This window comes from Haplochromis burtoni, unplaced genomic scaffold, assembly GCF_018398535.1.
Source record: "Haplochromis burtoni strain Fernald_Lab_line unplaced genomic scaffold, NCSU_Asbu1 Contig_220, whole genome shotgun sequence".
In the NCBI taxonomy this organism is placed as follows: domain Eukaryota; kingdom Metazoa; phylum Chordata; class Actinopteri; order Cichliformes; family Cichlidae; genus Haplochromis; species Haplochromis burtoni.
Window position 1 is genome coordinate 186617 of NW_024582581.1, and position 25972 is coordinate 212588.

Consider the following 25972-nt stretch of genomic DNA (forward strand, 5'->3'; position numbering starts at 1 on the left):
TAACACCTCCACTTAAAAGGAGCATGCTGCTTCTATTTTGAGCCTTAACGTCTCCAAATGACTCTGTTTGATTTTCCAATAAATCACTGAAAGGCTGCTAAGCTTTTTTTCTTTTGGGCTGAAATGAGAATCTTACTCTGCATCCTAAAGCTGTAAGTGTGTCTGGATGAGAGGATTGGCTAAATGACAAGTAGGAGCATCAATATCTCCCACGGGGGCCTCTCTGCATTTAAAATGTCCTACTGAGAAAGACAGGGGCCTTTTTCTAATTGTGTCATTTCCTCAGATTTCTTACAGGGGCAGCCACAGCCTTTCATCTTCATCTCTCTCACTACCTGAAACTCTTTTACAGTTTTAGTAGTCCATGCCCTGCTTTTCACCTCTTTCCTTAATAAAACCCATATGTAGGGTGGGGCTTGCATTTTATTAACGGTGCGATTGAGCCACCTCTGATATGTCAAACATCACGATTTCATCACAAATTATTAACGATCTGCATCTTTAGTCCCTGAAATAATGCTCTCAGCACAGTCAACAGATATTGAGTCAGTGCTCCACACTCCGCATTTTTTCTCTTTCTCCATGCAGCAGCCACATTCCCGCTTCCTCGGGCTGATGTGTTACACTGGAGAGGGGAGGGAGGATCGAGTGTCCGCCGTTCCTCCCATCACCTGTGAAATTTCAGAGCCAGGCCACGGTGAAAGGGGGTATTGTGTCCCCCTGATGAGGAATGCCCTCGCGTCGCTCGTCAAAGAAAAGGCCTCATTTGGCCAGGAATTTGGAGGGACCTCGAGAGGTGTAGGGAGATTTTCTCAGAGGTGGGGATAGGAACCTGGATGTTTTCACGAGGCTGGACAGGAGAAGGACAGATCTTAACTTGAGTCTCTGTGACAGTAACAGATCAGAATTCATACAATATAAACAAACAAGAACACTATAAACTTGTTTTTCTTAGAAAATGGTCAGTTACATTAGACAGGTTTTTTTTGTATTATTAAAACACGCTTAGCTTTAATCACATCGCACTGTTTTGTTTAATAATAAAATACAATATAAGTGTGGCTTAAGGGAGAATCTGGAAGTTACTGCTGAACCTGCTTAGAGCAGTCAGACTAATCAGAATCTGATGTAGTGAGTATGCCACCTGCTGGTGAAAAATCACCACTAACGCATTATACTGCATAGAGCTGTGAAGTTATTGTGCCTCTGAATTTTTTTTATAGCATTTATACATGGATTACACTAAATGATATAGAATCCATGACCGGGAAAGAGCAATTAGCATAAAAAATATTGTTTTCAGCAATTTTGTAACAAATTTCTATGAATCGATATCTACGTATTGTGATTTAATAATTAAAAAAAAGAAAAAATAAGATTTTTTTTTTGGTACAGGAAGCTTAAATGAGCTTCTTCTTTTTTTTTAATCGTAATGTATCGGCTGGACGTGTGGGTGCACAAGAAACCTCGAAATGAGCAGGCACGCTGACAGGTTCCCGTATTTGTTTATTTCCTCGATTTTGTCGTTGTATTTTGGAGGTAGTCATTGGAAGTGTCCGCGTGCTCTCACCTTTGGCTTGACGAATTTAGTCATTCATTGTAACCACTAGAGGGCCATAAAAACACGCATCTTCAAGTAGCCATCTCTGTGGGAAATGAGAAGGTATCATGTCAGTCTTTACTGTAACACGTTATCTGCTTATTAATTCGACTGCTTTGCTCAGGTTTGCCTCCCATTGTCAGTCTTCACTTGAAGCCACTAGTGCGCATCATTTTAATACTTAAATCAGTATTAAAATGATGCGCACTAGAGGAACAAGGAATACAGAATGCGAGCTATAATTTAAGTTCATCTATAAAACATGAGACCAAAACTAACCATTTATTGCTACCGTGTATGTTCTATAGTGGTCTAACTGAATGACTACACCAACTACTTCCGGTATTTCCTTCATAATAAACACTAGCGCTTTAGCTTTCAAATAAGTGATGAAAGAAGCTTCAATGAGCTATGTATTACTATCAAATATTACATATTAGTACATTTTAAAATTATATTTACATATATGCGTGTTCTGTACGAGAGTCCCGGAGGAAGGGGACTCGCAAAAAGAAGGTAGACATTTTATACTCCAGTCCACAGGGTGGCGCTAATGCACATTCCTGATGCTGTCACATGGTATAAGAAGAAGAGAATACGGAAGTGGGTTTGTTTACTGGCTGGTTTTGGAGGCAAGTTTCTGATCAGAAAGGTTTATTGCGGTTCGGAACTCTGTTTTATGTTTTAAAATCTTTACTTCGGTTCTCGAAAGTGTCCAGAACATATAAAGGCTGAGATAAATTAGCTTAACGTTAGCTCCGTGTAGCACCAGCGTTAGCGGCACATTACGGTAAGGACTTAGTCATCGTGGAGTAGAGCAGCTATTGGAGGAAAGGCATATTAAACTTGGCTTTGCTAGTGAAAAAGCAGCACGTCTTATATCGCTTCACTTCAGCTTTTTTTTTTTTTAAATGACCATAATTCATTAATTAATTCGGCATCATTTGTTTAAATAAATACCAACGTTTTTCTATAAACGAGCCTAAATAAACCTAGTACCTCAGCCTGGATGCAGTCACACACATTTCTCATTGTCTTTAACGATTGCTAGGGGTTGAACAGAGGCTTGCTCAGACTGTTAGAAGCACGTGTCAGATGTCCAGTCTAATACATCAGCGTTAGTATCAGACTGATGTGCTGCATCTGGTGTAACCTAAATCTTCACTACTCGTATGGTCACAGGACTATTATTGGGTGGATGCCGTAGGCATCCACACTATTGAGATCCTGTTTCTCTTTATTCTTTATCCTTTATTATTCTAGTATATGATTGTATGCGAAGGCTGGCACCAAACTAAACGATTTAGATATTGAACATAGGGCCGGTCAAAAGCATCAGCGGGGCAGACAGTATCAAGAGGCATTGCACCACCAGTTAGCCTGTGAAATTGCTCTTTTAGGTGAAAGGTTGCTTATTAGGTAGTGGTTATCACTGGACACAGGAGGTGAGTGCTGCTCACTGTTGGAGGTTTGTGAGGTTAACTTGCTGCCATTTCTCTTACTGCTGTCCTGCAGCAAAATGAATGAAGACCCAGTCCAAACAAACTGCAGTAAAACACTGCTTGTCCACCACTTACCAGCTGAGCTCAGCGAGGAAGAGAAGGAAGACCTCCTGAAGTATTTCGGAGCTGAGTCAGTCAGAGTCTTCTCAAACAGGGGCCGCTTGGTACGTTTCTCCTCACAGATTATCCCATGAGCTGTATCATCCGGACATTCATTTGAGTTGCCAGGCAGTCTGAACATGTTTGTCCATTTCCACAGAAACATGCAGCCTTTGCAACGTTTAGGAGTGAAAAGTCAGCGGCAAGGGTAAGAGTTTTGTTTGAGACTTCCTCTGGTTTTTCTCTCACTTTGTCCTGTATGGTCTTTTTCAGTCCCCTTAACATCTTTTTTTTATTTTTTTTATAGGCTCTAAGCAGACTCCATCAGTTAGAGGTTCTTGATCAGACACTCATTGTGGAGTTTGCAAAAGGCCAAGATCACATAACAGTGCTAAAGGACCCGCCTGTGTCAGAAAGGTGAGCTGTCTGAATAACCCCGGGCTGCACAGACCTTCATTCTTATGTAAATTGATGGACTGTTAATGTGTCTGTCAGTTAACAGCAGATGGTTGCATCCCTTGTATTGGTCTGAACCTCCCCTCTGCCTTTCTGTAGTGGTGAAAATGTCAAACAAGAGCAGAAGAAGCAGGAGAGCAAAAAGCCAAATATTCCCATCATAGAGACGGGCGTTGCACCGAGTCTCGGGTAAGAATGAAAGCATGTCATCATGAAGCTGGTGTGACATGAGGGAAGGAAACATTTTATTTTTATCACTTGTTTTGTTTTTTATTTTATTTTTATTTTTTTGGCTGATGTTATTCTCTAGTGCATTATTCATTAGATACCTTGTAGATTTCTAGTCTTTGTTCTTTTTGCCATTTTGTGGGGTTAAAAAAAGAAAACAAAAACACTATATTGCATTCTGCCTTTTGGTGACAGGCCCTGTCTCCCATTACCCAGAGTTTGTGAGTCATTACCTGCCCAAACTCTGTCTTATTCGATTAAATATGCATGTGTGACACATGTTCTCCAAACTGCGGTCAGAGTGTTGCCAGTTTGGCTATGCAGAAACTGCCTGGAGGCTGGCTGACAGTAAACCTGGATGAGAATCTGAGAGCTGTAGTTGGGAGCTGTCAAACGCCTTGTGTCCAATTAGATAGCCAGGCCGCCACTGAGCGCCTGACAGGCCGTCTGTCCTGCCAGTTGGTGGGACCAGGTGGTCTTTGATACCTTTCACTCCATTTCTGACAGTTTGTCTTGCTGCTGCTGCTACAGCAACCCAGACTTAAGAGCTCCATATTCTAATACTAGTCTGCACAAACTGAGAGAATGTGCTGTCTGGTTAGACGAGTATATTGCATTTAGGTGTGTTAGAGCTTGTAGAAAGGTTGGATTAGGGACAAATTGAGATGTCCTGCTAGCTGCAATTGCTGGTTATTTTGAGCTTGAGTTCACCAATGACGGCGTATTTTAAATCTCCTGTACAGCAAAAATGTGATTGCAGAAGGAGAACTCTGATGGGTTAGGGTTGCGGAAAATCTCAGTTTTCAAAAATACCCGTGTACGTGTGGACGTAGCCTCAGTCTCTGACTGGAAGCGCTAATTCGTCATTCGGCTTTTGTCAGACTAAAGTAACTGTTAAAACTGTTTGAAAAGCTAAGCTATACAACAAGGAGAGATTGAGAATTTCCTTTTAGTTCTCAGTTTATTTGATATTGACAAAAGTTAGTCAGTTTTGTCTGTTCTTCTGTAAAACAAACTAAGATTTATTTTTAGAATTAATATTTTGTTTCTAAGTGGAATTGACAATTTAGTCTGTTTCGTTTGTTCTATTTTGAAACTTAAACGCTTTAGCGGCTGCCTTTTGTGTAGTTTGCAATATTTGCCTTTATTTATCTGAAAAAGTCTCATGTTCCTTAAGTACATCTACCCTGTTGAACTTATTATGGGAAATAAATATTTAAATAAAAACAAGCTGCTGATTATTTCACATTTTACTTGTGAGCAACGGCACATTTAAATCTTACAAATATAGTTATTTGGCTTATATCGTGATAGATATCGTTATCGCCTGAAATGAAAAAAACATATCGTGATATGAAAAAATCTCATATCGCCCAGCTCTAAGTTGACCACAACATATTACTCAAACGACTGGAGAACTGGGCAGGTCTTTCAGGAACTGTACTAAACTGGTTCAAAACATACTTAGAAAACAGGAAATACTTTGTATCAATAGGTAACTTCACATCTGAGCAGACAAGTATCACATGTGGAGTTCCCCAAGGTTCCATCTTGGGACCCCTTCTGTTTAACATCTACATGCTCCCACTGGCACAGATTATAAAGAACAACAAAATAAACTATCACAGCTATGCAGATGACACACAAATATATATCACAATGTCACCAGGAGACCGAGGCCCTGTACAGGCTCTTGGTAAATGCATTGAGGAAATTAATGACTGGTTGTGCCACAATTTTCTCCAACTAAACAAAAACAAAACTGAAGTAATAGTCTTTGGCGCCAAAGAAAAACGATTACAGGTCACCAGAGAACTTCAATCTATACACCTAAAAACCACAAACCAGGCGAGAAATTTGGGTGTAGTGATGGATGCAGACCTAAACTTAGAAAAACACATTAAGACAATAACAAAGTCAGCTTACTATCACCTCAAGAATATTTCAAGGATAAAAGATCTGATGTCTCAACAGGACCTGGAAAAACTAGTCCATGCATTCATCTTTAGTAGGCTTGATTACTGTAACAGCATCTTTACAGGTCTACCTAAAAAATCAGTCAGACAACTACAGCTCATTCAGAACTCTGCTGCTCGAGTCCTCACTAAGACCAAAAAAGTGGACCACATCAGTCCAGCTCTGAGGTCTTTACACTGGCTGCCTGTCCGTCAGAGGATAGACTTTAAAGTTCTGATGCTGGTCTATAAAGCTCTGAATGGTTTAGGACCAAAATACATCAATGACCTCCTGACCCAGTATGAACCTTCCAGATCCCTCAGGTCATCTGGATCCGGTCTTTTATCAGTTCCCAGAGTCAGAACCAGACACGGAGAAGCTGCATTCAGCTTTTATGCTCCTTATATCTGGAACAAACTCCCAGAAAGCCTCAGATCAGCTGAAACACTCAGTTTATTTAAATCCAGGTTGAAGACTCACCTGTTCTCAGCTGCATTTGAATAAAGCACCAAATCCACACTTTTAAGCTTAAATTTCAAAACTTACATTTTAACTACTGATTTTATCTACTGTTCTGATTTTATCTGTTTTGATTTTTTTTACATACTGTTTTGTTTGTTTGTTTGTTTGTTTGTTTGCTTGTTTTAATCAATTTTAAATCATGCTTTTTATTTGTTTTTGTTTCTAATGTCTCTGTAAAGCACTTTGAACCACCTTGTTGTTGAATTGTGCTATACAAATAAACTTGCCTTGCCTTGCCTTGATGCAAACTGGAAAAAACTGAGCTGGGAGAGGCATACAACCACAGTCCGACTTTATCGGCGACCCCTACTAGCTGTTTGCTGCTAGCGACCAATAATATTAGCTGCATTTATAATGGTCGGTAAGGGAACGTTTTAAAAGCAAAGAGGAAATGGGAGAAACACCCTTCAACTATATTATGAGTGTCGATGTTTCATAGTTTGCCCACCAGAGGGCGCTTTGCAACATCCCTGTTTTTCAATTTTAAACACAAGAAGCACGTGTTTGGAACCACAAGCACAACAACCAGCTGATCCAGTCAAGTCGGGTAAATAAATGACTACATTTTGCAAATGTTTGGAAAATCTAAAAAAAACCCAGTGGTTCAAAAGATCAGAATGACTTTTTAAAATCCTTAAATATCAGTATCGGTCGGGCTCTGTGGTTAAGTCCTTAACTTCAACTTGCTTTCATTCTAATTGGAGAAGTTGTGGTTGAGCGCTGGAACAAAGGAGAAATGTTTGTGGGGAAAAACATCTTGCTGATGACGTGGCTTCAAGCCGCAACACAACAGACTCTACATTCACAAAATCAAATGATGACGAAGGTGAGTTGGAGTGCTGTTAAGGCACCATTTACCAGGCCTCCGCACCTTTAACTGCTGTTTCTAGTGGCAAATTAAATAACTCTCTCCTACCTTCAGTCTTTGCTCATTAGTCTTGAGTGTAGGTGAATTTGTTGTCCCACGCTGTGTAGATTGGCACCTTAAGAAATCTATTTCCCCGAGGACCAGCCCTGCTGTGCTGACACGGCATGGCTTGTGCTTTTAATCTTGATGATAGGCCTCCTAGCAAGAGGTAGGGCCACTGCCTGGGCCACACACTGATGTGTGACTGTTGTTTTGACATATAGTCATGTGAAGAAGTTTATCCCACAAAAAGTAGTTGAGAAAGCAAACGCGTGATTATCTTTGAACAGTGCTTATAAAAAGAACAAAAAACAAAACAGGGACGTGTTACATAATTGTCTGCCAGTCTCTGACATCATCTTGCTTTAACTTTTGACCAGTTTATATGCAATATTCATTCATTCTCAGGATGTTTGAGGGTTTTCTTGCATGATTTAATCCCATATTTTCAGTGGGATTAAATCTGAGCTTTGACGAGACCGTTCCTTCTCCTCTACCTCTCCGTTTCTCATGCCGAAACCATTTTTTGGTGGATTTGCTGCTGTTCTTAGGATCATTATCCTCTTCAAAAGTCACTTCTGGTTCAGCATTAATTCTTGGAGCAGATGGCCTAAAATGATCTTCAAGCAGTCCTTGGTGTGATGCAGACTTTACGGTTGAATCAGAGACTGCAAGGGACATGCTCCGTAAAGCCATAAACTAACAGCGTAACCCCAAAACACTGTTTATGATTTGCTAGTACAGAGCACATTATTCCTAAAGGTTGGGTGTTTTCCTGTCTGGTCACCGGCCAAGCGTGGTTTAGTCCTTTCTAAGATTTCTTGGCTTCAGACCGTTTCCGCCTGTCGTTCCCCAGAGCAGACTCGGATCACTTGTGCTTTAATCTGGATTCCAATTTTAGATTTGAAGGTGAAGGAGATAAATATAGAAGTGTACATGCTTCGTTCCCGTTTGACTGCTTTGTGTATAGAAATTGAGAAAATGACTGAATTTGTTTAGAGTACATCACCTTCATCTGTATGCACTCATTTGAAATGGATCGAGTGTTTGCTCCTTCAGATGTATTCAAAACGTCAGTTGTTTCCACGCTAATTTCCATACTTTTTTTTTTTCTCGTGACTGTTTTTCAGTGAAGGCTTTATTGTATTTAAGGCAGGGAGTTGCAGGTTTAAACTAACACTCTTTTTTTTTTTTTCCCCTCTCTTTGTCTCCTACAGGTTGAAGTTTCAATCAAATCCCACTTTGAAATATTTATATCCACCACCCTCTAATGGCATTCTGACAAATATAACACACGCCCTCATGAGCGTGCCAAAGTTTTATGTTCAAGTGAGTAAACACAGCTTCCTTTGTGTGGTTTTATTTGTTATTTTACCTTGATGCGCAGATGCTGGCCATAATAATGATGTCCCTGTGTTCATTTTTGGTAAGTGGGAATTAGTGCAGGAAAGAAAAAACTCAAGCTAATGTGACAGCATTTCGAGTCCCTACATTTATATTGTAAAATAGGAATATGATTCTGGAATAAGTGTCCCAGAGGTTTTTGAACTGCATCCAGGCTCTTAAAGATCAAACAGCAAACATTTGCCTTTTAAATCTCAATTTGGGAAGCAAGTATTAATAATAAACCATAAGTGGGCGGCATGAGTTATGGGTTTAACATTTCCCTGGGAGCCGCGCTGCCTGGATTTTAATTGCTGCTGTTCCCCGTGTCAGCAGCTTGGTGGTGCTAGTGTGTTTCGGAGAAGCTCTCCCGGTGCTCTGCCTCATTGTAGGCATCTCACTCGAGCCTCAATCTCACCTTGATCCTCGTATTTGTATGCGAAAGCCTGGAAATCTGTTTTACATATGGAGCCCGAGTTTCCGGCTGCCTGTTTGAGAGCGGCAATATATATTTATATTACCTGCTCTCTCTCCCCCCAGCCTGTGCTATGAATTTTCACTGTTCTCAAACTCATATCTCAAACTATACAGGTACTTCATCTGATGAACAAGATGAATTTGCCATGTCCTTTTGGCCCAATCACAGCCAGACCACCCATGGTAAGCTTCTGTACACCATCACTGAATGTAAAGCTCTTTCCAAGTGTGTAAATGTGAAGATTTTTGCTTTTTAAAAAAGAAGCAGGTGTTATGTTTCACAAAATGTACTTCTGAGAGTTAGACAGCTTGTTAAGGCAGTAACACTCAGCTGTGTGTCTTTAGGTTGATGAGCAGAACTATAGATCCCTACCTTTCCTTAACTTTTTGACTCTCCCAAATACGGAGACTGAAAGTTCTTAAATGTAAAAAGAACATGTTTGAGCAGTAAATGTGAGCACTTTTCCCAGATCAGCCAAAATATTCCTACTTTCTCTCCATTCATAGTTCATATTCTTTTGTCAAAATGCACATATAAATATACAAATGTACTAGTTAGCTTGTTTATTAATCATCAGAACTTTCATGTGTTCACGTCACACTTTCAGATGCAGGAACACTTTAGTATGATCAGTATTTCTACACTGAGTACTCATAAAAGGTATTTTATGAGTACTTTATTCAGACACAGTCTGAGTAAACTAGTAATACACAAACAGGGAAAACTAATGAGTAAATATTCACATTCAGAACTTCTCCAAAAACTACTTTGAGTTTGGTGTTTCAGTAAAGCAGATGCAGGTGCTGCTCTTCCCTCAAATGATTGGTTGGCATGAACCATACCTCAACAAAATCACAGCAGGCTTTATACCCAAAGCTGGAGAAGGCTGCAACGGCCGTTCTAAAGACCTGAGTGCTCATCAGTCTGCAAAGTGCCTATAAATAGGACAAATTCAGGACAGGTTGCTACTTTAGCTGAAGTGGAGTGGGCAAAGATCACACAAGAACACAGAGTGCAGTCCTGCAAGAAGTGAAAAAACAACCTGAGGGTAACATAAAACTACCTGCAGAAATCTCTTGGTAAACTTGTGAAATCCTTTTTGATGTCTCAACTGTTAGAAAAGCGCTGAGAAAGAATTGTGTTAATGGAAGGACACCCCAAAGCGCTACAGTCCACAAAAAAGGTTTGCAAAATAGGAAAAGAGAAAAGAAAATCAACCGCCTGTCCCAAAACACTTTCCTTTGCTATCATTGAAGGAATAATGAATTTTACAGGAGAAATGCAGGCAAGAAGTCCATGCCCTGAAGTTTATGGGAGGTTGGGTGATGCAACAGGGCAGTGACAAAAAGCACACGAGTAGATCAACAGAAGGATGGTTAAAAGGATGAAACTCGCAAGACAGAGACCTGACCTTAACTCGGTTTTCATTCTGTGGCATGACCTGAGGAATTGTGTTCAATCAAAACATCCCAGAAATATTGATGGACTGAAACAGCTTTGTAAAGAGGAGCGGTCCAAAAAGATGCCAAAAACCATTTGGAAGTGTCAGAAGCAGCTACAGCCAAGGTCTGATGGAGGCTGCTGCTATTAGAGGGTCCGTTAATTATTAAAGTCAGGCTTTCACTCGTCTTTTCCAGCCTTAGTGATTACAAAAGGGTTCACATACTGTACACATGCAAGCAGCAAAAACAGCAGAGACAGAGAATACAACAGAAACTTTACATTTAACTGTATGTAACTGACATGGTGGTTCAGAAGCAGAGCAATGATGCTCAATATTCAAGGAAATTCCAATGTTCAAAATGTCAAAGTCATAGACAAAAAAAACAATTGATAGGATGTGAAGGGAGAGATCCTCTCTCATGCAAAATGTCCGGGAATGCTGTGTCCAGCTGTGCTAGGAGTTTCCTTTTTTCCTCTGACACGTTGGTTCTATTGTGCACTCATTTTCTTACATTTTATTAGTTATTAGAAGCTGGTCGTCAGGTTGCTCAACTGCAAAAATAATTGTTGTTTTTAGTACCGTAAAGTCGTCTCCTTTGACTGTTGTCGATTTTAAAATATCTGTATTTAATTTAAAATCAAAATCAGCCATCGCTTCTCCCATTTGTATGCTAAGCCATGTAATTTTCTTTCCCGCAGTTTGAACTCCTGCCTCCTGCTCCACCCATCCCCATGCCTCCTCCCTTCCCTCCCGATTATCCCCCTTTACCAGAGGAGGAGATGGAAATGAGCAGCGAGGAAGAATCAGAGTATGAGAGTGGAGACGACGAAGACAAAGAGAGGTGAGGCGACGACAGAGTGCAGCACAAACACTGTTTGAGACAGTCAGACTGGCTTTCAGATAGTTTTGCACCTCATCATAGCTAACGGTCATGCCGGCGTATTAACATATTATTCATCAGTATTAATCTTTCTAGAGAAAAGATTAGTTGCAAACGTGTGTGGAGACTTTCACATCTGTATCTCACTCCCTGTCATATTTTCTAAATATGCAGAAAGCTCGTGTAGATCCACAATTGTGTAAATGCAAAGATTTTCGTGTCTGACTTTTGCTCCACTTTAGCAGCAGGTGACAAACTAAAGGGCAAATATGAATCTTTGAACCTTACATCGACGGCGTTGGCTGGCTGTCAGTGGAATGATACTGGCATGGTTTGGGTCACTGCCAATCGATATGAAGTTGCTCTGAGTGATCACCTTTATGGTGTGATGAAACATTCCTATCCTGATGGGAGTGGTATCTTCCAGAACGGCTGTGCCTCCAGTGTTAGGGTCTGAGGACTCGCTGAATGGTCTGATGAGTAAAAAAAAACTAGTGTTAATCATATACTATTGTCTTTGCGGTCACCAGGTCTCCTCCCTAGTTGACCACCTATGGATGATTTTAGACTGACGTGTTATAGAAGATAATCACCAAAGTGATGTCCCAGCCCTCCAGCTGAGCTCCAGAGACCTGGAAAATCAATGATCCTTCTGCACATTTACAAATCAGAATATAAATTTAGAGAATTTTTTTTTTTATACATTTCTAAATCTGATTACAGCAGATATTTAACTATCCATATACATTTGCAAATGTGTGATTACAGTACTAGCTTCATAGATTTTTTTTTTTTTTTGGACCAAGTTGGACGATTTCCCCCTTATTCCCTATGCTTGGTTTATTTCAGGATTGTTCGTCTGATGGGCCTGGTCAACCAAGCATGCAAGCGACCCTTGAGACCAAAAACAGCTTCAAAACGAAAGAAGCCCAGGATCAAGGATCTACTCTATGCTCCCAAGCCAGACTCTCAGAGGTAGACCAAAGGCACTCATGCATGTCACAGTCCTCACGCATAGCTCATCTCAGGACAGTATTCACAGGCAGCTAAAGAGAGAGGGCAAAAACCTCCAGATAATAAGTCTTCCTCATAAACACAGCCTCGTGCGGCTCGGAGACTTATTGTTTCAGCATCACACACGCACACACTCCCTTAATGACAGGCCACAAACTCTGTTACTAAACTATAAATATACACGAACACACAGTCTCCTGGCCACATGTTTGTGGACTGGGAAATATCTCAGGTTGACCAGAACAAAATATCCTGAACCGTAAGGAGCTCAGGAGCTCAGTTTTATTGTAGGTTATTTTTAGAGATTGCAGTTGAGGGTAGCAGTGATTGTCTTTGTTGTCCTCAGTGCTGCGACTCTGCAGCCCTCGGATGTGTTTGAGCAGCCCCACGCCGCCGGTCCGAGGAAAATTGAGTTCCGCATTTCAGCTCCGGATGTAGCAGCTGCTGTTGAAGGAAGTAGGCCAGCTCAGCCTGAAGACGACGAAGGCAAAGGTAATCCTCCCTCCCACAATTTCTGCTGTCAATTATGTTGGCTAGTTTTACTGGATTGAGCTTTTTTGTTGAGTCATGACAGTTTCCAAGCTGATGCCTCTGAAACTGAAGATCGAGAGATATTCAGTTTCGAGTAATATAAAGAGGAAAGCAGGAGGAAGTTTAGAGTAGTTAATCAGTTGTAGAAATTCATGATGGGTTTTTTTGTTTTGTTTTTTTTGAAAAGGACAAACAGAGCTGAGATAAAGGAGCCTGCCATTGTTGAAGGGTAAAAATAACTGTTTCACAGAAATGGTAACAAAAAAGGTACAAAAATGAAATTGAGACTTTTTGTCCCAGTTATCAAAGTTATTGTTGGTCCTTCTCTTGACTGAACTTATTTAAGTTGTACTGATGACGCTGGAAAGATACAGTTCAGCCAGAGTTACTGTTTGAAAAGGAAATTGAGATAGAAGAAGTCGTCCATCAACCACAGGTGGCTTTGCAAGACCGTAATTTGTTTGTGTTTAGTTATGCACAAGACATGAAAGCTTGAGGCACAGACGATGATCAATGTAACATAATATGATTAAAGGATTACAGAATGACAAGGATCATTTCACAGTAAATTATCTGTTTTTAATTTATTTACATTTTAAGGTACCATCCAAATGCTTGTGCTTAATTATCACAAGATATTTATTTATTTTTACTTTTAATTGCTGCTTAACTTTTAGTGCGATTCCAAAGAGGGATATACAGACCTTTGCTAAAGGTGGATTTAATACTTCCAACAATAAAATATGATCTCTATAATTTGCTTCTTCCAACCTGCTGCCAGAGCTATAGAGCTCTCAGTGAGTTACTAATAAACTTTATGAGGATGTAGAAATGTGGTAAAGGTGAAGAGCAGAAACTGTAGAAGGAGGTAGGACAGGTCATCTACTAATCGGAAGGTTGATTCTTTGATCCCAGGCTGCTTCCAGTCTGCATGTCAAATACCCCTGATCAAGATCTTAACCCAGAGCTGCTCTCCAGTGCACCAATGAATGTGTGTGCATGTTTGACAGAGAGCACGTGCATGAATAAAAGTGAATGATGAAAGTTGTGTAAAGTGCTTAGAGTGTTCAGGTAGAGTAGAAAAGCTCCAGACATTTACCGCGTGTTTTAAATTAGCATAAGCAGTGTTAAAATATGACATCATTAAGAAATGAGAAGTGGCAGCCATGACAACTATGTAACGATGCAATGTTAATTAGTCAGTTTCCAATGTTGATTGTGTTAGTTAACCATGGTCACACATAGCTTTCCAGCACTTTCTGTCATTGACACATGCTGATGGATGTATTGTCCATGTCCTGGCCACGGATATTTCAGCATGTGGATTGGAGAAGTCAGGGATCAACCCACCGGCGTTCTTTATGTGGATGACCCACCCGAAGTTTGCTTTTCCCCCTCTGTGTACTGAGCGACAGATGTGGAAAATTGTTAAATCTCTAGCATGTGAGAAACAAAGGCTAAATTGTATTAAGACATGCAAAAAGCTACTTTTATAGTTACCGTTAAGATAAATCAGACCAATGCTGCAGTCTCCAAATATATCGCAAAAGTTTAAAGATGGGTTTGCTTATGTCCTTCTGTGCAGCTGAGGCAGTGTAGGGATTTAGTTATTACTATACATCATGTTTATTATCACATTGATGCAGGAGGTGTTTTGATGTTCCTATTGACATAAGTTAAAGCCCGCACCATGGACGAAGTCGCAGCCAAGTGTTACACAGCAGTATATCACGGTAGAAACTGCCACCAAAAAGGTTTAACCATTATCTGTATGAGCAAATGTCATTGAGGGCACAGTCTGTGTTACTTGTCAGCTGTGCAGTTCCCTGTTTGCCTTATCTCCCTGCTCTCTAGCTACAACTTCACTCTCTGGCAAGTCCCTGCGAAGTAAAATAGATCTCAAAGTCAAACACAAAAGATTTCCTAAAGGCAGGGGAAAGATAAACTATGACAGGTGGCTTTTTGGATTAGTCTTGTTTTGGGGAAGTGGAGGTGTGGGATCCGATAAACAAGCTATTTAAATGAAAAGGGGAGGTGGGGGTAGATAAGGAGGAGGATAATTTTGAAAGCAGCGATCTAGTTCTCTGCAGAGAGTGTATCAGAAAAGCTCCCCAACGCTGCTTGCTCCAGTGCACACACACATACACCTTGCGTGGGTGACAACTCCCCCCACTCTCCTCGGATTTGTAGAGGCTCACTGCTCTTAGTAATTCCATCTACAACATGTGAGTGTGTGTGTGTGTGTGTGTGTGCATTCATGTGCTCCTCAAAAGAGTTATCCTTCCACCGCCTTTCAAACTCATGTTTGCAAAACAGGAGGGAATTTTGATTACAGTTCTTTATTTCACAGAGACTGAATGTGCTTATGTTTGCTCGTCTTCCAGTAGTCAACGCCACCAACTTTAACCTTCCACCTTTTTCATTATTTCTTTGCCGTATGAAACCCTGTTGTATTAATCCCGACAAAGAAATCATTATTTCCAACTCGGATTATACTGATGCCACAGTGAGAAATTTAAATATCAATATGTTAAACTAATTGTGACCAAGAGGATTTGCTTCCACCCTCCCATCCCCATCCAGAGCTGGTGTTGTTTACTGAAGAGGATAAACATTTTGGAAGTGATTATTTCACCATCTGCTACTGGTAAACACTTTGAAAACCTCAACTGTGCTAGAGGGAGAGTGTCATCCTCCTGTTTTTGATACCATAAAGCGGTTGAGCAGATCTAACCTAGTGGCACATGAGAAATATGTGCATAATTAATGTAACAATGTGATACACAGGTTTTAGCACGCTTACACTTTTCTCCCTTAGCATCGTCCATTCAAGTGGATCAGAACGAGATCAAGCCCAGCAGCAATGAGGAGGAAGCAGAGGCTAAAGGTTTTGGGAAGCTTTACTTCAGCACGCAGGCATCAAAGCAGCAGGAGGAGCGCACCGACAACGAGCAGGATCTCGTCTCAGATGTCATCTCGAGGAAGGAGCTGGAGAAAGGACGGCTGTCAAGAGATGGTAAATGTAACGCACAGAAACGTGACAGATTAAAGGAAAAGGCAACAAAGTCTCTTAGTAAAGGGGTTGGGCCACCTCGTGCTATCAGCATGTCATCGATTCAAAGTCTTTGTAAGGATAAAATGCATAGTGTGATGCAGGGTGTGATCTAGTCACTGCAAAGGCCACAGGATCTGAGTCGCATCATTTTCATGCTTACCAGATTAATCAATCAGTAAGAAACGATCCAAAAATGCAGTTTTAGGTTAGCTATGTGATTACAGTAGTCACTTTTTCATGGAACTGTTGTTCTGTTGGTCCAGTTTATTGTGCATCAGCTGCTGTGTCAGTTTCCAAAAGTCCTTGCTTTCCATTTCAAGGAGCTGTAATATATTCTGATTCCCTCCTTTGTTTAGATGCGAGTAGAGTAGAAGCAGTAGATACTTTGAAATGCATATTAGCGTAAACTGCCAGTTAGCTGAGAGGCATCATGGCTAAAACAAAAAAGAAGTGCAAATTGTGGAAAATCTGCCTTGAAAGAAATCCTTCACAGAAACAGGAGCTGGTGGTAAATATGGAACAGAATTTTCTTTTGGCATTGCAAAACCCTGCTTCTAATTAGCTTCTACTGACTGTGACCGTCTAATATTACACTCACCTTTTTTTGAGTGCAAAATATCAAAGCATTCAGCGTCAGCATATTGTTAATCTGAAACATTTTAAGACGAGATAAGGGAGTAAAGTAACATCGTTCTCCCTGTGTAGAATCAACAACCTAGCCGTGCAGTCTACCTTTAGTGGTTCACATGTTTGCTTGGCAGGCAAAAGGTCACTGGTTCAATTCCAGCCCGAGTTTACCACCAGAAGGTAATTCCAGACCCTTTGTGGGTTGCGTTGGGAAGAGCGTCTGCCGTAAAGCTGCCACATCAAACATGCAGAGCTTCCCACTGCGGCAGCCCCTTGTGACAAGCGAGCAGTCGAAAGTAGCTTGACTGTAATACTTGTTGCCGCCGATCAGTTCCTTCCTAGATACTCTACAATCAGCTGTAAGTGGTATTATTGCAAAGTGGAAGCGGTTAGGAACCACAGCGTGTCGGCAACAAAGTGGCAGCCACATAAATTTACAGAACGGTGGCGCTGAGTGCTGAGGCGTATAGTGGCTAAAAGTCACCAACGCTCTGCTGACTCATAAGACATCAGCTCAAAGACTGATCTGGTAGGTGGCCCAGTGCTTTTGTCTGTCTAGCTGTTGGGGTGTGTTATATAAAACTTTGAAACTTCCATTACTCAGGAAGGCCAAAAATGATCAACATTACTGACATTAGCAGGGTTGTAGGGATGATGATGATGATTACAAGTCATTTTCTCTAATGAGGTTGTGATTTTAAGATTCCGTTATCGTAATTATTTACAATTTATCCAGTGACTCACAGACAGAATTATCATTTACAGGTCTACTCGGCTTTGCAGGGCAGGTTAGCTTAAATTCAGCTTCAGGGCAGAGCTGCTTTCAAATCCTGCTGTTTAGTTGAATAGGTGAAAACACACCTCCAAATAAACACTGACATTCTGGCTCTGCTGTCCATTTACATAGGTTTAAATGTGGAAAAATGCACATTTTCATGTATATTTAAACCATTTTAGACAACTTGTTTTGTTTCTCCCTGGCACGAGAGCAAATTTGACAGAAAGGTAGACCTTTATTAAATAGTTGGGCTATCCAACCAATACTTTGTCTCACGTTCTCTGACGCTGTGTTTTTAGAAGCACGTATACACCAGCTAACACACGATATGCCCAATTACACTGAAAAACAAGTTCATACATGTAATCATTGCTTTAAAGTCATGGAGCTTCTAAGCCTAGTTCTTTCTCAATCCTGTCTTAAATAAAACATTGAGCGGATGGTATTGAGTTGCAACGACTTTGAATTTATTTAAATTTTTTGGTATAGGCAGCCCTGTGATCCTTTGTACCTGTTTTTTTTGAAATTCACCTTGCATCAAGGCACCCCCTCCTTCTCTCTTTTAAAACAGAGATAAAAAGGATGTCTGTGTTTAAAAATTATGAACCTGGCGAGCCGACCTGCAGACTATACGTGAAGAACATTGCAAAGCAAGTGGAAGAGAAGGTAGGTCCAATTTTAGCTCTTTGATCCACTTTTATGCGGTTGTTTGGTTCACTGGAGTTGTTTCGTGAGAGTCTGGGATCATAGTCCTATATATTAAATTGACATAGCATCAGTTATCTTTAAAAATGTCTTGTTTTAGAAGCTTGATGATAACTGCTATTGCATAAAGCATATAACAGGTGCCACTACCTCATAAAAGGTGTTCTTGCAATGCATTATATCAGGATGATGTCATACATTACTACTGTTTGACCCTATGCTTCCTGGGAAAATGGTGATATTTCTTCCCTTACATTTGATACGGAAGCTGTTCAGTGAATTCGCAGGCCTTCTTAGCCGTAGCTCACAGCTGTGAGTAACGGCCCTGGTGAAGGTGAGAAAAAAGGTGGCAGCGAAAGTGTTCTCTGTGTGGGCGTCTCTGGGCTCACCTGAAGGTCAGGCTGCCTTAATCTCCACCGTTAACCTCCCGGCTGTGTCGAGCTGATTTATCCAATAAGCTACTTTGTTGCCTTCTAGTTCGCAGAGAGACTCAATTAAGTGCGAAGCAAATGTGTCATCAACATTTTGGGTTAATATTTATTCAATTTTGTAATGATGCATCACAAAAAATAAATAAAATCCTAATCATTTTTGCTGCTAATGTTTATTATTTGTCTTCAGGAGCTGAAGTACATCTACGGGAGATACATTAACCTCTCGTCAGAAGAGGAGAGAAACATGTATGTTAACATCAATCCTCCGTATCATGTCTTTACTTCATATTAACACAACTTGTGATTCACTCCCCCCCAAGTTTCTCTTCATGAGCTATTTTTTGACTCTAGCAATTTGTCACTTTCTCTTGAGAGTTTTTAGTTATTCATGCTGACACTGTCTTGTGTTATTAATAAGTACCTAAACTGATGTAGAGATCATGAGGGACATTTTTATGTTTGTGCATCAGCACTACTTCAAATGAATATTCCACCTGAGTCATCAAACCGAGCTTATGTTGAGGACGGACTCTGAACACAGATTCAGGTGATAAAAAGGAAACTGCAACTCTGCGAGCCAATCAGTTTCTCACTTTAGTGACCTGCTTGGCTTTTTTCTTTTTTCTTTGGCGTTTACAACAATTAGTGACCTCAACACCTTTGAAAAAGAGTTCTGAACACCAGCTTTTTTTTTGCAACAGTGAAAACATTTTGAGTGTTTAAACTGCGAAAATGTTCAATTTCAAGGGGAAAAAAATGAGTCATTTGGAATTTGAAGGCAGCAACATGTATAAGAAAGTTGTTGTGGGGCCGTGTTTAACATGGTGTCGCATTCACTCTTCTTTAACAACAATCTGCAAACATCTGGGAACTGAGGAGACCAGCTGTTGGTCTGCTGGGAGAGGAATGTTGCCCCATTATTGTCTGATTTAGAATTCTAGCTGCTCAACAGTCCTGAACTTTCATATTTTCCTGTTGGCTTTCATGTTTTTGTTTTTTTTTTTTTTTTGTTTGTTTTTAATTTTATGATGTGCAAAATGTTTTCAGTTGGGGAAAGGTCTGAAGTCATCTACAAAGATGTTTGTGCAGGATGCAGTTTAGCATCGTATTGCTGAAATATGCAAAATATGTCGTCTGTATGAGAGCTCTGTTGCTCTAAAACCTTTATATATGCATATATGGGGTATGCAGGGTGCATGTTTTCCAAAAATGGTGACCTGCCGCTTGCGCTGGAGACATTCACAGCTGAGTGCAAAGTGGTGGGAATAACAATTAGCACCTCCAAGTCTGTGGCCATGGTTCCAGAAAAGGGTGAAGTGCCCACTCTGGGTCAAGTTCAAGTGTCTCTGGGTCTCGTTCATAAATGGGGGGAGATTCAAAATGAGCTAATGGTTTTTATTAAAACGGTACATTTTTTACCTTCAAATATTATATATGATTTTTTTAATATCCTGTTTTAAGTTAATTATGGGGGTTTTGAAAATTGGGAGATTTTTGTTTTTAATTGTATTTTCAACAGCATCTCAGGTTTTTGGGGAATTGATGATTTATGCAAATGGCAGCTTGTCTTTAGTGAATTCAAATAAACTGTAGCACAGAAAAGCTGGTCTTAAGAGAACTAAGGTGAACGTGAGTGAATGTTGTCACTTGATAACTTAACCAGCTGTCTGCAGCTGCTCACTCACAGTCAGCTGTGCAGCAGCAAAATTAAAGACAGCTTTCTGTCGTCTCTAAATTTCTTTGTCATCACAGTTTTAAATTGTTAATGTGTGTGATTACACAGCTGTTTGTCATTAACATGTACTTATATTGATGAAGTCAACCTTAAAATAATGATTTAGTCAGCTACCTTTTTCTGTCCATCTGCTTACCTGATGTTGCCAAATGATTAGAAATGAAGAAGAGAGATTCAGTGTTTCAGGTTTCACTGTGTGCTGGATAGACATGTTGTGTTCAGTGTAGTTACATGCCTAATGTTTTGGTAGTAGACTGCACTTTAATACAGAGTTTCAATTATTCTACCAGCTAAATATCGACTCAGTTGAATCAATTAATTGGAATAAAAACCTGCAGGTTGCTGGGTCTCACTAACGCATGACCGACAGCCACTGTTTTATGAGCTCGCAGGAGCAGATAACATTTTCCTTTTGTAACGCTGAAAAGCCAGAGCTTAACGTTGAGTCGACCAGGCCACAAGCTTTGAATGATAATGATGTGTCTTTATTCCTGTTCCATAGGTTTGACATTGTGTTAATGAAGGAGGGGCGGATGAAAGGGCAGGCCTTCGTCGGACTCCCCAGTGTGCAGAGTGCAGAGAAAGCCCTGCAGGAAACCAACGGCTACGTACTTTATGACAAACCTCTGGTTGTTGTATCCTTTCTGTCAGATGAAACAAAGACAACGTGTGAATTCAGGTTGCACTGATATTTGTTTGGATTTAAAAACGTAACCATTAGTGTGCATTATTTAGCGTAACAATACAGTGCAGGTAAAAACATGGTAAACAGAAGGAAGTGATCTAAGTGGCTATGACATGTAAGTGAACGTGCAGAAAATGGTACAGACATCAAGGGGTAGTTGAGAGATGATTTATCAAGTGGGCACTTGCTTTCACAGATGTGCTTTTGGCTTTGGGGGGCGATCGTGGCTCAAGAGTTGGGAGTTCGCCTTGTAATCGGAAGGTTGCCGGTTCGAGCCCCGGCTTGGACAGTCTCGGTCGTTGTGTCCCTGGGCAAGACACTTCACCCGTTGCCTACTGGTGGTGGTCAGAGGGCCCGGTGGCGCCAGTGTCCGGCAGCCTCGCCTCTGTCAGTGCGCCCCAGGGTGGCTGTGGCTACAATGTAGCTTGCCATCACCAGTGTGTGAACGGGTGGATGACTGGATATGTAAAGCGCTTTGGGGTCCTTAGGGACTAGTAAAGCGCTATATAAATACAGGCCATTTACCTTCAGGAGGATATGGTCTAATATCTGGCAGCTCTGAACCACCACCTGTTTTTCTTCCTCTTTCCAGAGATAACCATGCATCAACATTTGAACTTGTTTAATGGAACAAGGCTATTGACTTTGATAGTGTTTTAATGTGCATCCTGCACCCAATTAGCTTGTCGACAGCATATTAGTCTTTCAGCTCAAAGAGTGAACAGAGATGTCTGCAGCATAATTTACTTCAGGTGTTGTCCTGCATTCAGCTGTGTTGCAGGAAAAATTAAAAAAAAGAGGATAAAATTTGTCTCTGAGTATCAATTCAGTTTTATTCATATTTATTTTAGCCACTATGTGATTAGTAAAATGTGGGATGGTCTTTTTTTTGGTTGCCGGTATTTTTTTATGTCAGAAGATATCAGTATGAGGATGCACTTTATTTATTCCAAAAGTTTGGACGTTATTCCAAAGCAGGAGAACTGACCTTGCTACATATCCAAATACAAAGTAGCTCAGAAAACTTAAAAAAACATTCAGTGGGAGCTAAATAAATAGGAAAAAAAAAATTCAATCTAAATAAATTAAAATCTGAATATAATGCAATAAAAGATTAAAAGAAGTCTTCTCAGTTGATGGAGTAGTCCAAGCGGCAACAGCAGTGTTGGGAGAAGCTCACTTGGCAGGCTGACCTGAAGTTGACATGTTAACTTTGTTACCTTTCACCGTCTTTCTGATCTCTATGTCAATCTCAGCTGCTTGACTCTTTGAGATTGCATTTATTGGTTCCTCTTGTGTGTAATGCTGTGCCTTTTCAAGTCTGTTTGATTAAAAACTAATTTGATGGAGGCTGCCAGTAAGATTAGCTTAGCATAAAGCAAGGGCCAACCAGGTAATAACAAACAGCTGTGCCACTTGCTATTGCACCATTCACAGTGGCTGCTGGCTACACTGATAAGCTTGGTGTCAACGTTCTCATCCAACTCTGAGCAAAAAATAAAGTTTTCCCAAAAATTATTTATATAATTACTGCTACTGTAAAAATGTTAAGATTTTTAATCCCAAATTTTGCTCTGGATATTAAGTTATACGCTACAATTATTATTGTATAATTAGTCCTTTATTCTGAGAAATGTTTCCTGGATTGGCTTGTTTGCATACGTTTGTTGTAAAATGAAATAAGCATGTACTCATAGCTTAAATGTGATATTTTTCTAGTCTGTTTGCAGTATCAGAAAGTGAACAGAGGTTCATTCAGGTACAGATATCTTTAGGCAGAGGACAGCCAGTCCCAGTTTGAATTCCCTGTCATGATTTTTTTCAGTTTGCCTGAGACTGCAGTATGGCACTTACCAAGAGCTGCAAAAATTAGTAAGCTTGAAGAAAACCCGGCATAAAATCCTCATATGTTTTAGTCTGAGGTTTGTTAGCAAAAGCACTCCGGTCACAGTCTTCCACACATTTGGATCTCTTCTCTTTATTTAACCTGCTACGTGAGGTGAACTGTTTATCAGTGTGTATGATTATGGTTATGTCACTGAGTAAGTGAGGCAACCTCAGGAAACCAAGAGACCCAAACTCTTATAAGGTCAATTTTGGCCAGAAGTCTTCTGGCATTTATGAACAAATAGCTGAGACCTTTACTCAGATTAAATTCATGAGGCAGTGAGTGTCACAAGGAAGAAGGCCGATGTGGCCTAAAGCTGCTCTGTGCAAGTTCAGAAATAAATGACACTCCATGGCTGTGAGATAATTAATGAATTATAGATTGCAGTAGTACATAGAATTGAAAATATTTGCTGCCCCAGACCTTAACTCTACAATTCTCAGCAATTTGCTCGATCTGCAAGACCGAAACAAGACAACACAGCTACCAAAAGAGGGCCAAAACAGAGGTGAAGTCAGCAGGTGAGCGATGATATGGTGATGAAATGATAATATGGAAATGATTTGCCTTTTCTCATGATGCCACTGTGCATATATAGAACAAGCCTTATGTTTATTGCAATGGTGTTTTCGCTTCACAATTATGTTTACACTTTATCTATTCAAGATACCAAGGCTTGATATTGTGGCCCAGCAGAACCATTTGTATCCTTATTGTGTCATATCCTTTGGGGAAAAAATGAGGGGGGAGCGGTTTAACTGCAGAAACTGTAGCACAAATATATTATTATAGTATAGCTTTTTATTTATTTTTTTATTTTTTATTTTTTTGGTTTCTTTTCTTTTTCTAGCCTATTGTATCTTATGTCTATTTTTAACACAGACTTTGTAACCATAAGCTATTTTTGAATCTTAAACTTCTTCATTGATTTCTGCCCTTTTTGACTGAATTTCAGGTGGAGGTCATCAGAGCATGTTTTCTTCCTTTCTGCCATTAAATACAATATTTTATTAAAATTATTTTTGTCGTGTTTTATTCCAATCATCGCCTCAAACACGTGTCAGCATTTCCGCGTACACTTCAGTCAAACTATCATTACTGATTATCTTTAGTCCCAAACTTGAAGTCCTGTCAGCCGAGTAAATACAGACTGGGGAAGGTATATGAGATCGAGATTGGCTCTGAAGCAGATGGTAGGCTGTCAAAACAGTGGGGGGGAAAAAAACCCACAGTCCTGAAGAGACAGCAAACAAACCAAACAGACTGCTGTGTGTGGAAAAATTGCTGGGACTGGGTTAGCTTACCTTTACAATCCCTGGCTGGCTCCATCTGTGTGATTATAGAGAGTAAACCTTGGAGGGTGAACTTCTCCCCTCAGCAGCCATCATATCTAAAGATTTGGAAATAAAATTGTTTTTTGTCCTCTAGGTATGAGCAATACTGGAAGTATGCTTTGGCTCACGTCAATCACAAAGTAAAGTTTGTGATGTCGCTGATATTTAGGCATCAAAAGAAGAGAAAACGTTAATCTGATGATGCGAGAAGATTGTCCTTATGTTAAGCTTTCCCCAACTTGGAGCGCTTTAAAAGTAGATGCAGAGCAGCCAAGGGACACCTTTTTACAATGCGTCAGATTACAAGGGTCATACAAGGGTTGCATTGTATCTTTTCTTGTATTCGCTCGAGCCGTTCTTCTCAGCTTGCCCACACACAGTAACATGCGAGCCTCCCGTAAACCCGTGGTGGTGTTTTTCTTTCTGAAAGCACACGGATGTACCCTTCACATACACCTACTGTTCTATCTTACAGGTTTTTAATAAATTTGAATGCACACATGACAAGTGTACAGTGCAGCCTGTGGAAGGGTTCCAAAACGGCAATAAAAAAAAAAATACCAGCTTGGAGGTATGATTTAAAGTTGGCAGAGAGAGTGGTTGCCGTTGCAACAGTTTTACCCAAGTAATGCGGGGTAATCTTACTTTTTGTATAACTTTACCTATGAAGCTTCTTGTAGTTCATTACATTCCAGCGTTGCACATGAGTTCAGCTTCTCGGTAGTTAAGATGTACGCACAAGGGGTTATCAATCAAACACGTGCTTGTCTGGTCCGACCCGCTGCTCATATGTCAACGCCAGTGTGTAGGAGTAGTTCCCATCTGTGCCCTACTCTGCCCGCCACCTCAACGATGACAAATGTGCCACCCGCAGTGAAAATATTGAGAGTTACCAGGACATTTATCAGGTAACATTTGAGCAATAGGGAAGATAACCTTTTGTAAGTGGACGCTGATAAAGATGTATGTTCTTCCTTTCCTCTAAACGGGCTCTGTCTTTGTTTAATACCTACTGCAACTACCCAGAAGTAATATCGTGATAATGTTTCATATTTTGGGTTCAACCAGGTGTGCAATCTACTTACTGAGTCTAGCCAAGCCTTTGGATTGCTGAATGTGTGTCCACAAGTGGGCATTATATGTTGCTAAGTTGGATGCCTGCAAGTACCTGTTCTGGTCACTGATCACAGTTGTATGAATCAACAGGCTTTCAGCCTTTGTGGTTGTGTACTGGATATCCCCAGTACAGTCTGAATGCAGTGCTCATAAAATTATTAATACCAGTAAAGAACTGGTTTGCTACATGAAGGTTTAATCAGACACAAAAGCTAAGAGTTAAACTGATAGATTTGGAGGGAGGCGATGCTCTTTGACGGAACCAAAGCAGCAGAGAAGATTTGGCTTTATAAGCACTTCTTAAATGTTCCGTTCAGGCTAAAACTGAATGAAACTACAACGTTGGGGTGGTGGGAGGAGGTAATACATTAAGAGCTGTTGGCATGTAAGGGATCCATTTGTGCTGTCAGATTATAATACTTATACCTGAATCAATATAACTGAGTGTTGGGTGTCAGCTGTGAATGACACAGTGATTGTGAAGCGTGAATAAAACAGCTGATGTTAATCAGATGATTAAGGTAAGGTCCTGTGCTTGAATGCAGTTTATCAAAAAATTATGTGTCTTACTAAGTTTGCAAGGGGAATTAATGACAGAGGAAAATTAAAGAAATG

General features: G+C 40.4%; 1 protein-coding gene across 3 annotated transcripts; it reads left to right on the top strand.

The window, feature by feature from the left end:
* The first annotated feature begins 2168 nt into the window (after positions 1 to 2168).
* Positions 2169 to 23923, top strand: rnpc3 (RNA-binding region (RNP1, RRM) containing 3). Of its 3 annotated transcripts, none has more exons than XM_042226618.1 (16): positions 2169 to 2232; positions 3116 to 3266; positions 3362 to 3409; positions 3509 to 3618; positions 3757 to 3846; positions 8488 to 8599; positions 9245 to 9313; positions 11274 to 11416; positions 12305 to 12430; positions 12816 to 12961; positions 15819 to 16016; positions 18032 to 18126; positions 18787 to 18845; positions 20837 to 20969; positions 23351 to 23428; positions 23574 to 23923. In XM_042226618.1, exons 2-15 carry the CDS (start codon positions 3120 to 3122, stop codon positions 23417 to 23419), a joined length of 1545 nt encoding a protein of 514 aa, XP_042082552.1. In that variant the 5' UTR covers positions 2169 to 2232; positions 3116 to 3119; the 3' UTR covers positions 23420 to 23428; positions 23574 to 23923. The 3 variants fall into 3 exon arrangements, with proteins under 3 accessions (XP_042082552.1, XP_042082551.1, XP_042082553.1); XM_042226617.1 differs by lacking the exon at positions 2169 to 2232 and adding an exon at positions 2239 to 2390; XM_042226619.1 differs by lacking the exon at positions 2169 to 2232 and having other exon boundaries at positions 2866 to 3266; positions 23863 to 23923.
* The last annotated feature ends 2049 nt before the right edge of the window (positions 23924 to 25972 follow it).